We start from the raw sequence: 13,160 nt of genomic DNA, 5'->3' as shown, positions 1-13,160 counted from the left end.
GTGACTAACTTTGAGAGAAGGAAGACATTTACAGGAGATTATTTTGGTTTTAGACTTTCAGCTTGCATTTCTCCAAAGAGGCCAATCATTTTGTCAATGCCCTGAGCTACTGGGTCCCGAAGATATTGCAATGTTTGCATCTTTGTGACCTGATTTCAATAATAACCCCACATGTGGAGAACTAAAAATGTTCTTTAAAAGAGAAATTCTTCAAATATACTGTTCGGAAGCTGTTTTGTGGGTAAGTTGGAGATTTATATAGGAGTACATCATAGAGGAGCAGGGTAATATATTGGTAATATTCTGAAAAGAGAGCTGGAAGATGTGGGTTCAAGTCCCAACTCTGAGAAGCCCAGTAACTTGGTGTGCACTTGCAAAGGCCTCTGGCTTCAATTTCCTATCTGCAAGAGGAGGGCAAGTGGAGGTGACCACTAAAATCCTTTGGTGAAAAGTCCACGCACCTGTGAAACCAGCCTAGGTAGTATCAGATTTTGCCCAAGCTTGTGCTGTGGTCTACACAAAGACCACAGCATATCTCTTCATCTACCGCACTGAAAACCCACAGTTCCTACATCCCATTTGCCTCCAATTTTAACGTCTCAACTTTCAGCCACGATTCATGACAACAATGTCACCTGACATTGCAGCTACCAATGGGATAGTAACCCCAAATTATGTTTGATTACTGGCTAGCAGAATGGAACAGAAGGGGGCTTCCTGGAGAAGGGGACAACTGTCACCATCTACTTAAACACTGCTTTGAATTTATTAGCAAATTGCCAGTTTATCATACAAAGTAACAAGCTACAAATCAAATTTCAATGAAACAGCATGATAGGCTACAGAAATACCATGAAGTAGCTACCAACAACCTGTTTCATTTGCTCTCATTGAAAAGGAACTTCAATAATTAAACTTTGCGCAATGGAGAAATGAGGAAGTCTATTCTTAATCAGAAAAAGATGACCCAAGACAACAGATTGGTTTTTTTAAACATAAAAAGCTCTCAGAATATATATATGTATATATATATATATACATATATATATAGTTATATATATATATATATATACATATATATATAGTTAAAAATCTAAACTATAATCAAAATAGAAATTTGTTGTCTATTTTTAAGTTTTTATTTAAATGCCAGTTAGTTAACATATAGTGTAATATTAGTCTCAGGTGTACAATATAGTGATTCAACCCTTCCATAAGAAATCTATTTTCTAATAAGAAACAAGAGTAAGTTCAAGAGAATAGAGAAAACGGTTTCAACATTTTTTACGAAGAGGCAATCAGATAAAACGGGTGAATTCATGGAAAAGATTCTCACTTGAGTGTCTTATCATTTTAAGTACAAATAATGCTTTTCAGTTCTCCCTTTGGATTACATAAATCATAGGCCCAAAGGCACGTGAGAATTCTCCCACTGCAAGACTCAGGACGAGACGTGAGTCAATGAAGACACATGAAGAGAAAATGAAGACGTCATACCTTGAAATCGTATGTGGCGTCTGGGTTTTCGTCACAGGCAATGACTTCTGGTGCCATCCAGTAAGGGGTCCCGATGAAGGTATTTCTCCTGCCCACTGTTCGATCGAGCTGGGCACTGACGCCGAAGTCCACTATTTAAGAGAAGACAAATGAATAAAGTCTATGATCCTTATATGGTGATAAAACGAATGTGCATTTTTTTTTTTACTGTGGCAAAATAAACATACCACAAAATTTATAATTTTAATCATTTTTAAGTCTACAGTTCTGTGTCATTGAATACATTCACATTGTTTTTTATATATATATATATTTTTTAAGATTTTATTTATTTATCAGAGAGAGAGAGACAGAGGCAGGCAGAGGGAGAAGCAGGCTCCTTGCTAAGCAGGGAGCCCGATGTGGGACTCGATCCCAGGACCCTGGGATCATGACCTGAGCCGAAGGCAGACGCTTAACCGACTGAGCCACTCAGGCGTCCCTACATTCACATTGTTGTGCAACCATCACCACCATCTGACTCCAGAACGTTTTCATCTTCCCAATCTGAAACTCTGTACTCATTTAAACAATAACTCCCCATTCTCCCCTCTCCCCAGCCCCTGACAAGCACCATTCTACTTTCTGTCTCTATAAATCGGGACTACTACAGGTACCTCATATAAGCGGAGCCATACAGTATTTGTCTTTGTGTGACTGGCTTATTTCAATTAGCATAATGTCCTCAAGGGTCATCCATGTTGGAGCATGGGTCAGCATTTCCTAATTTTTTAAGGCTCAATAACATTCCATTGTATGTAAGTGCCATGTTGTGTTTATCCACTCATCTGTTGATGGCCAACTGGGTTGCTTCTTCCTTTTAGCTATTCTGAATGTCTATTTTTAAAGTGCATGTATAAATGGATAAAGTGTACCAATGAGGAAAGTCCAAAATGTTGTATTTGGTTAAGCCAAGGGTCCGTAGGGGCCAAACACAGGTGTTAAATCAAAAGCCAGCTTGTTTACCATAAAAGATAATACTTAGGGGATACAAAGAAAGTGGTTAAGAGCCAAGTTTCTGGAGTCAGACTGCGTAAGTTTGCAACCCAATTCTGCCACTTACTAGTGATGTGACCTGGGGCTAGCAGATCAACTTCTTTAAGCTTCAGTTTCCAAATTTATAAAATGAGGGTGATGATATTTACATAGAGTTGCTGTGATGTAAGTGTTGTGTACAGGGCCTGACATAATATTCTCTCAACAAGTGACTGTTAATTAGTGATGAGTGACTATTCTGAGGACAGATTATCTAGGCATATGTATACACACACACACACACACACACACACACACACACACACACACACGCCTTCCTTAAGTAATTATGCTTTTGTTTTAAAAGGGAATATTCATGGGGCGCCTGGGTGGCTCAGTCACTTAAGCGGCTGCCTTCGGCTCAGGTCGTGATCCCAGGGTCCTGGAATCAAGCCCCGCATTGGGCTCCCTGTTCCACAGGAAGCCTGCTTCTCCCTCTCCCACTCTCCCTACTTGTGTTCCCTCTCCCGTTGTCTCTCTCTCTGTCAAATAAATAAATAAAATCTTAAAAAAAAAAATAAAAGGGAATATTCATGAGATGAAAGTTTGGCCCCAAATGCTGAAAAAAAAATGGAAATTATATATTTTAACAAAAAGGCAAGAGCAAATGTTTGGGATATAAACATAGGATGTATTTCAATCTCTTTGGAAATAAACAATCATATGGCCAATAACTCCTTTCTAGATGACAAATTGCATATCCTAGGGATAGCTGTCGATTCGTGCTCTTACTCATAGACACCAAGCAGGTGGAGATTGTGGAGCATGTGGAGATTCTCTACCTTATCTGGACAGTCCCAGCACCAAGGAAAAGGGTTCCCTCACTGATAACTCCAGCAAATGGAAGTAGGATAACCAGCATGCATGCAAAATTGAATACTGAACACCCCTTTTGTACAGGTGCCCTAGGTAATAATGAAGTTGATGTAAATATAACTTAAAACATATGGGAACATAGCAGGGATTCATTATTCTAAATATGTCTAACTGTGGATATTTTTCAGTAAAAAATGGGTCATTCTGTTATAGCAGCAACAAAGTCAACAAACGGTGAGATATAGGAAACCATTTCAAGGTCAGTCACTTCTAATCTAAAGGGTTTTTGCTTAAGAAAACCTCAATTATTTCTATGTATTAAGCAAATGGTTCTGTCTGCCATGTTGTATACCAGTTCACTCCTCAGGTGCTTTTAGAAAATGTTTTGAAATAGACAAACATTTTTCTTTTCATTCTTTAGTACAATGACCTCCAAATTCGTAGTGACAAATTTACATTCACTAAAAACAAAATAAAACAACAACAACAAAACCAACCAGCTGTTGAAATAATCCTATCAATTCCTTCAATTCCTAGGCTCACTGGATTCTGTTCTTACCTAGTTTAACTTCGGCATTCTCAGTCAGCAAGACATTCTGCCCTTTAATATCTCGATGAATCACTTTATGCTGGTGCAGATGACTCAGCCCCTGGAGTAACAAAGAGTTGAGAAGGGTTAACGGGAACATAAGCCAAGATGCAAATAAATTATTTGGGTTGTCAATGATCCAAAAAAGATGCAAACTCACCCAGAGATACTTTTTTTTTTTTTTTTTGGTACTTTCACTATCATACTCAGGTCTTCCACATGTGTATAGTGCGGTTCTAAACTAGGCAATTGATCAATGGCAACTGACATACAGAAGCAGTCTTTGCAATGCATGCTGCTGTATTAACTGAACTGCTTGCATATCAGCTGTGATCTCATGTAGCACGGACCCATGAGAACAAGGATGTGGTTCTGGCATGCACGAGTTTTAGCTAACAGTACTATGAAAAGTGAGGACTGCCTGCCTTTGCTAGTTTGTAACAGAAAACTAACCTGATTTAACTAAGTCCTCCACTTTTTTTTTAAAGCAATATTTGAATTCAAGAGTTAAAAGTTGCTCACTAAATTCTACTCCTGAAACCAATACTGCACTCTATGTTAACTCACTTGAATTTAAATAAAAACTTAGAAGAAAAAAAAATAGTTAAAAGTTACATTATATCGTATAATTTTAGTTAAGCACAATAAAGTATTTTTTCAGACCAGACAAGAAATTTCCCTTTGCCTTTAGCCAACGTGGTTCACGTTAAAAAAAGAAAACAACAGTTTCTATTTCCTTTGTTGGCATCCATAACTATCATCTTTAGTGCTTTATGATATTTGTGACTTTGTGTTCATTGTATGAAATAATTATTTGATGACATCCAAAACTGACTGTGTTCCATTTCTCCATGAATTACTCTCTCTCTGGTTTATTTGTGGTGTGAGTTCTGAAATCTATGGACTTGCTCTAAGGTAGTGATACATTTCTCAAAGTATAACCTAAAAAAATCTCAAATTGGAGTCTTGAAGCAAAGTATATTACGCTAATACTTGCTAATTAAGGTACTGTATACTCAAGCATTGTCATTTTATTATTTATAATTTTCTGTACTTTTAATTTTCCTCCATAATGAAAAAACCCTGGCATGGAAAGATGAAGTTGACACAAAAAGAAACAAAAATAATATCCAAATTCTTTTGTTGAAAAAACTCAGCATAAGAATCTGGATGCCCAGAAAAGATCCATGGGTATATTCAGGAAGATCAGTAAACACAAACCATGTGAGAAATTGAACCACTGGTTTGGGTTTTAAAAAAATTACCTTTCCTCTCTAGTCAGTTCAGCTCAAGGTAGACATCAAGCAGAGTAAAATGTATGGTTTTACAACATATTAACATCCCATGAATACTTAGAGGGACTGAAGATCCTCACACTCCTTCACTAGCAAAGCAGTTGGAAGCAGGTACCAGAGCACATAAGTGAGCCAAACATTGTAGTTAATGATATCGTGTGATGCGTGGAAGGTTATCTCTGAAACTTCTTGTGATTGAATGTCCCTTCCAATGAGTCACCTTATCTCAAATGCCAGTATCTTTTGGGAAAATGTATTGGAAGAAAGCAGAAAACACTGTTTTCACACATTCTAATCAGGTACTGAGAGAGTCATCAGGTGAAACATCCTGCTGCTTTCAGAACCCTGGAGAGCCCATGGCTGACCCCCAGGGTTCCCCATCCAAGGTTCCCCAGCAGAGCAGAAAGGTATATTGCAGAACCAGCCCTGGAGGCCCAACGTATTCTTGGCCCCACTGGGTCGTCTGGATGCCTAAATAACCCTTTGTGCTTTCTCTAAATGAGTGAAATTCTAAGTCAGAAATTCAAATGAAGTTTACACAAAAGCACCTCAACATTCAAAAATAAATGTCAGATTTGAAGGAAAGGAGCAATCATACCTCCTTGTTTCCTGCTCAAATTTTGTCTTGTGTTCTGTATCAGAAATCTTTTTGCCCACCCGAAGCCATGGACGTTTTATCCGATGTTTGCTCTTAAGAGCTTTATTTTTTGCATCTTTTACATTTATATCTCTTATCCAGCTGGAATTAATTTTTGGATATGGTATAAAGCAGGTATCAAGTTTCATGTTTTCCCATGACTCTTCAATTGACCAAGCACTATTTACTGATAAAAGCACCCTTTTCCCATGCCCTGCAGTGCTCCTTTTGCCATAAATCAGGTGTCCAGATGAAGTGGGTCTGTTTGTGGACTCTTGATTCTGTTCCCCTGGCCATTTGTCTATCTTGTGACAATTCCACTCTGTCTTATTTACTTAGTAGCTTTATAATAACTCTCAATAACTGGCAGCATAAATCCTCCAGCTCTATTCTTCTTCTTCAAGATTGCCTTGGCTATTCTTGGCCCTTTGCATTTCCATATAATGTTTGAAAACTCAGCTTGTCAATATCCACAGCTATACCTAGAGGGATTTTGATGGGGAGTTCAATGAAACCATGGATCAAACCAGGGAGAAATCACATCTTCACAATATTAAGTATTCTTATCTGTGAAATGGTATACACCTCCATTTATTAAGGTCTCCTTTAATTTCTCTCAGTAATATTTTGTGGTTTTCAGTGTTGAAGTCATTCACATCTTTCTGTATGTTTATTTCTAAGTATTTGACTTTTATGCTATTATAAATGTTATTTTTAAAGTTCACTTTCTGTTCGTTGTTGTTTTTTTTGCCTTATGTGGTTTGAATATTTTTAATGTCTTTCATCCACCCATCTATCCATCCCTCCATCCATTCACAGCACATAATCTGTCTCTCAAAAGTGTATCTTGGACACATCATGAAAATAGTTTTAACTTATTCCCTTAGGTTAAGAAGGCAGAGCGTATAAATAGATTGCCAAGCACATCTAGTAAGAATGCTCAGTGAACACACAATAGCCTCCATATCAGTAGCAAGAGATAATTAAACTAGTCTGACTGAACTAAAATATGACCAGTTACCTTCTTCTCCCTGAACTGAGCTCAGTAAATATGACACTATTGTCCAGATTGCCTGACTGAGATCAGTAGGCAAAACTGGACAAACAGACTTAGTCTCATCCAGCTATTCTGATCAATTTAACTGACAAAGTCTTAAAGAATTTTTTTTTAAATTTAAAATTAGTTAAACTAGGTTCTATATGCTAAAATGGTAAATGTCACGCAACCCTTAAACTCGTCATAAACTTTCACAAATGGAAAATTCAAATGAGTAATCAAAATACCTCTAAAAAATTCATTTCCTAAGTGAGACCTTATCTCTATGCTCTAAAATCAGATTTCTAATTGGAAATATCGTGGGAAATGAATCCCTTGTTAAGGGAAGTCACCCAGTGTTAGCCCTCCAAATGAGAGCGCACATGGCCTGTTCAGAATGGCTCTCACCTTCTTGCGAGCAGACCCCAAAACTACCACTACCACCATCACTGTTAGAATAATGCTTTACAAACATCTGCAATACTTTTGTGAATGTCAGTGGAAAGTTCAACACCTCCCAAGATACTCCACGTTGTCACTTACTCGTAAGATCTCCCTGCAGATGTATGCGATCCACTCCTCCTTCAAGGTGTTACCTTTTGTGTTCTTGATCAAGTCAGTGACAGAGCCAGCGCCACAAAATTCCATCACCAACTGGCAAAGGAAGCAAACATGCCATTATTATAATTATACTTCACAGCTTTCACTGGGCTGAGTTAAGAAAGCATAAGTCATTCCAGTTGGCTGTTTTAGAATACCACTCCTGTAAAGAAGAAGTGATCATAAGACAGTGTAGAAAACATAAACTCATATCTTAATTTCTTTCCAAAGTGATGGAAAAGAAAGATGATTTTTAATTTTCCAACCTGAAAGTTATAATTGGAAATTGAGGGAAATCCCCATATTCTAAGTACTTTTAAAAATGAGGGCAGCTAGGTGGTTCAGATGTAGTTGAGAATATCTCTGTGTTTTTATCCAGCAATTGATCTTACCTTTCCTACAAAAGTGGATCATTCCCCTGTCTGAAAGAACTATGGTTTTCTAGGCAATCTGACGCTAGGACAATAAAGTATACACTGTTCATGCTATTGGTTTGTAAGTGGCACTGTAAGTTGTCAGAGTGGGGACTATCTGTTTTTAATTAACTTTCAGCAAATGTTCCCAGGAGGTTAGACACATCAAAAAAAGTCAATAAACAATCAGCACCTTTCATCCAAAAAGCTTCAAGTTCTCTATAAATATAAACTCATTACAGCACTCACCAACTTTATCAAATAGGCAGAACATAATCTTCTCCCTTATTTAATGGAGAAATAGAGACTAGAAGAGGAAAAGCAATTCATCTGATTTTACATCCACATTCTAGGTTTAGGAAACACATCCATTTATTTACTTTCTCCCTTTTCTCCAAAAAAAAAAAAAAAAAGAAAGAAAGAAAGGTCTTCAACAAATGGCATCTTATTATTAAATACTTACATTTTTTCGTAATTATATGAAAAGAATTCAGAATAACTAGCAATCGATCTCTGACTAGACACTAGAAACGAAACTCAAAGGGACCCATAATAAAATCACATTGATGGTTTTGACTTTGTCCAAATGTACATTCTTAACATCAACACCATGTATGCCTCATAGAAACTCAGTAAAACTCCTGACATGAGTTTCATGAACAAGTTTCCAATGCCTTTGCTGACTGGCCTTATGATTGCACAAAGGGTAGGGAAACGCTACCATCTTCTCCAGAGTACCTGTAAAAGTAAAGAGACCTCTCAGGAGGTTTTGTAAGGAAATTTGAGAACTGCCACAATAGACCCCATTGCAACCCATAAGAGTTGTAAAATTATCATACATGATAGTCAGGAAGCTATCAAAGAACATATATGGGTCATGTTAGAAAGAACTCAAGAGTCAACTTGAAGAGGTTCTCACTGGCCAAAGATGGGATGATTTGAGCATCAATAAGAATAAGAACTGTGATGGCTTGAAACACATTAAACTTACCTAAATGCATTAACAAACAGCCCTCAAAAAGAATATAACTGGCATTGGCTTACTTTGAGACTGGTAAATAGAGGGAAAGAATCAAGAATTTACACTACATTCTTAGACAAGTTTTAGCACTGGATAGTAAAGTAACTAAAAGGGGCAAATCTTCTCTTTATAAAATGCAGTCATTCCATGTAATAAATGAAGAGGACATAATAGAATTAAAATATCACTATTTCATAGTCCCTGACAAACTAATGAATTTAAGCACTGATTATCAATGGCTGCTAACATAAAAAACATAAGAAGTGACCAGACAGTATTTGCCTCTCAATTAGAATAAGAACATCACCTAAGAAGTAGCCTTGCTAAAAACAAACAAACAACAAAAAACAAAACAAAAGAACCCTAGACTCTGATCAAGCGTCTAGTTCCAACTACCAGATTACAGACAATTCGGAGGACTGAGGAACACGTTACCTCATGGGGATACAGTCGAGAAAATCTAGAACAGGAAACTCCACAGGGCAAATGACCCACTTGCTTCAACAAATAAATTGCAAGGAAAAAAGGAGATGGGGGGATATCTATAGACTTAAAAACATTAAAAAGATATACCAACAATTTGCAAGGGATGCAACTTATCTGGATATGAGTTTTTTTCCCAAAGCTCTTAAAATTTTTGAGGCAATTAAAGCTTTGAATACAGACTAGATATTTGATGATACTAAGGAAATATGAGGGTTTTTAAAAGTGTGATAATGGTACTGTAGTTATGTAAAAAAATTCTTATCTTAGTGAAACATGCTGAATGACTATGAATAAAATGATACGATGGTCTTTTCTATAAATGATGCCAGGACAACTGGATATCCACATGTAAAAGAATAATGTTGAACCCTGACCTCACACCATACAAAAAATTATCTCAAAATGGATCAGAGACCTAAATATAAGAGCTAAAACTATAAAACTCTGAGGAGAGAACATAGGGGGAAATCTCCATGACCTTGGACTTGGCAATGGTTGCTTAGCTATGACAATTAAAGCACAGGCAACAAAAGAAAAAACAGATAAGGTGGGTTACATTAAAATTAAAAACTTCTGTGCCTCAAAGGATACAACTGGGAGAGTGAAAAGAAAACCAACTGAATGGGAAAAGTATTTGTAAATCATATATCCAATAAGAGTCTAGTATCCAGAATATATAAAGGACACTTAGAGATCAACAACAAACATATAAATAACATAATTTAAAAATGGGCAAAAGACTTGAATAGACATTTCTCCAAAGAAGATACACAAATAACCAACAATCACATGGACTGATGCCTAACATCAATAGTCATTAGGAAAAGTACAAATCAATGGGGTAACCAGGTGATGGGTATTAAGGAGGGCATGTGATGTGATGAGCACTGGGTGTTATAGGCAACTGATAAATTACTGAACACTACATCTGAAACTAATGATGTACCATATGTTGGCTAATTGAATTTAAATTAAAAAAAGGAAAGTGTAAATCAAAATTACAGTAAGGTACCACTTTATACCCACTAGGATAGTTATAATTTTTTTTTTTAAAAAGGCAGAAAATAACAAATGTTGGCAAGGATGTGGAGAAATTGGAACCCTCGTATACTGCTGGGGGGAATGTAAAATGTTGCAGTCACACAGAGTTCGATGGTTCCACAACAAGTTGACATAGAATTGCATTATGACCTAGCAATTCCACTTGTAGGCATATACTCAAAAGAATTGAAAACAAGTATTCAAACAAAAACTTGCATCCAAATGTTCAAAGCACCACTATTCACAATAGACAAAAGGTGGAAGTAACCAAAATGTCCACTATCAGATGAATAAACAGAATGTGGTGTAGCCATATAACAGAGTATTATTCTGCTACAGAAAGGAATGACGTACTGATGCCTGACGCAACACGGTTGAATCTTGAAAACATTATACTCACTGAAAGGAGGACCAAAAAGGCTATGTATTGTATAAATCCATTTATATGAAATATAAAGCAGATGGGTGGCTGCCAAGCACTAGGGGGAGGGAGGAATGGTGCTGAATGGGTGCAGAGTTTCCTTTTGGGGTGATGAAAAATTCTGTAACTAGATAGTGGTAACAGTTGCACAATACTATGTACCTAATGCCACTGAATTACATATTTTAAAATGGTTAATATGCTAAAGGTTATGTTATATATATTTTATCAGAATTTAGAAAAAGTGAGAGGATGAGTAGAAGGGAAGAAGTGGGTGAGCATGTGTTTGGGGCAGGATTGGTCAATGACGAATGGTTGCTGGGGCTAGTGTGGGGCACATGGGTGTCCATTATATTGTTCTCTTTACTATTGTGTATTTGGGGGATTCTCTATAACACAGAGTTAAAGAAAATCCCATTATGTAGCAAACCATGGTTCAATGGCAGCCAGGCAGACCAAAGGAACATCCTTGGGTGGAAAGAAAATATTTTCTCAAGTGAGCAAAATATGCTTGTGCCCCTTCTCAAATCCCATTTTGAAGAACACAGTGACCAGACCTCCTACGAATGCCTCCATTGCTCCTCTATCAGCTGGAGAATATGTCCCACCACTGAGCTCTATTAGGCCACGTAATTATAGTTCCCAAGGAAAGCAGTGGAAGCCCAGTGGCTCCAGTCTTTTAAAATTAGATTGGACAAAATACTTTCAAATATTCAGTAGGAAACAATCCTGCTCTAGACAGGCACTAATGTCAGTGATTTCTATAATTTGCTTCTCTATTCAGCTCCAGCTGAAGGCTGCTAAATTCTTTTCATCTCACTACGGAATGAAATGATTGTTAAATTATGTAATGGGATTTAAAAAAAAAAAAAGAGAGAGAGAGAAAGAGAAAAGAAGAAACCAGCATTTGCTAGCAACTGGTTCCTGCGGCCGCACAGCAACACTGATAATTACCGCCACCATGCAGCAGGGACCCTCCCTCACCACAAGTAACCTCAACACATTAATAAACAGAAACAGGGCTCAACATGCCAAGCCCAGCAGCGGTAAGTCAATAACTTCCCATCTCACAAGCAAGAAATAATGGATCATTAATATTCTCCCCAAAAGAAAGTTCTCAAAGAGTTGACACTGGGCCAACAATACTTGCTCAGATTTACTGAGAATTTGCCATGTGCCAGGAGCTGGGCTTGGTGATTTGCAACTACTGTTTCATTAATTCTCCTTCCCCTCAATTCCCTTTTCCTTATTTACTTGGAAATGAAGCTTAGTTATGGTCTGCAGCCTTATCCAGAGTCTATGTAGTCATTAAGTAAGTAGAGCGGGGTTGAAAGCGTGGTGCTCTCTCAAGTACTAGCTATGTGACCTTGGGCATGCATGTTCTCTAACCACCCTAGGCTCAGCACCCCACCACCAGCACTATAAAATGCAAAATAAAATAAAATAAAATAAAATAAAATGTTTGATGAGAACATTAAGTGTGTCCATGAGTGTAAAACTCCTAGCAGCCCCAAATCTTAAACTATATTTATTACTTTTTATCTATTGCTCTGTTTGCACTTAAAAAAAAAAAAAGCAACAAGGAAGAGTTTCCAACTTGAAAGAGGGTATCAATAGCTTCCCAAGATCCACTTCACTTGAATGGTGAAGAAATGGCTGACGGGTGCTTATATATTTTTTAAAGGTTTTATTTATTTATTTGGCAGAGGAGAGACATAGTGAGAGAGGGAACACAAGCAGGGGGAGTGGGAGAGGGAGAAGCAGGCTTCCCGCCAAGCAGGGAGCCCGATGCGGGTCTCGATCCCAGGACCTTGGGATCATGACCTGAGCCGAAGGCAGACGCTTAACGACTGAGCCACCCAGGCGCCCCCGACAGGTGCTTATGAAGGGCATTGGGCACATGTGTTTCTAAAACCCCTATTAATAAAAGAGCACAAAGGACACATGTCCTTTTTTCAGGCTTGTATCTCATGGCAAGAAGAAACAGTGGTGCATTCCAGGACATTGGATCTTTTTATTTGGAAGGCTGAAGAGGTGGAGGGAGAGGTTTAGAAGGAATGGTACATTTGAAATGCTCACTCAACACCACCTAAACAACTGAGTCAGAAAACAGGGTACACCTAACGTGTAACTTAGGAAGACAGAGGACAGCTGAGTTGAAGGTGAGGACAGAACCAAGCTCATGCAGGACAGGGGTTGGACCTAGACTTAGAACTGGAACCGTTCCACTGAGG

At 37.7% G+C, this 13,160-nt stretch overlaps 1 protein-coding gene across 7 annotated transcripts in view; it reads right to left on the bottom strand.

Annotated features, from left to right (window-relative positions):
- TNIK (TRAF2 and NCK interacting kinase) overlaps positions 1 to 13,160 on the bottom strand; it is a 383,893-nt gene that overhangs the window by 118,554 nt on the left and 252,179 nt on the right. For all 7 annotated transcript variants that reach the window (XM_032407214.1, XM_032407215.1, XM_032407217.1 and 4 more), the window contains 3 exons: positions 7,488 to 7,598; positions 3,947 to 4,037; positions 1,498 to 1,628 (listed from right to left, as the gene is read on the bottom strand). In XM_032407214.1, coding sequence (XP_032263105.1) covers positions 1,498 to 1,628; positions 3,947 to 4,037; positions 7,488 to 7,598 — 333 coding nt within the window. The remainder of the gene's footprint in view (positions 1 to 1,497; positions 1,629 to 3,946; positions 4,038 to 7,487; positions 7,599 to 13,160) is intronic.

This window comes from Phoca vitulina, unplaced genomic scaffold, assembly GCF_004348235.1.
Source record: "Phoca vitulina isolate PV1807 unplaced genomic scaffold, GSC_HSeal_1.0 scaffold8, whole genome shotgun sequence".
NCBI lineage: Eukaryota > Metazoa > Chordata > Mammalia > Carnivora > Phocidae > Phoca > Phoca vitulina.
The sequence above is the reverse complement of the archived record's forward strand: the minus strand, read 5'-3'. Positions and strand labels throughout refer to the sequence as shown.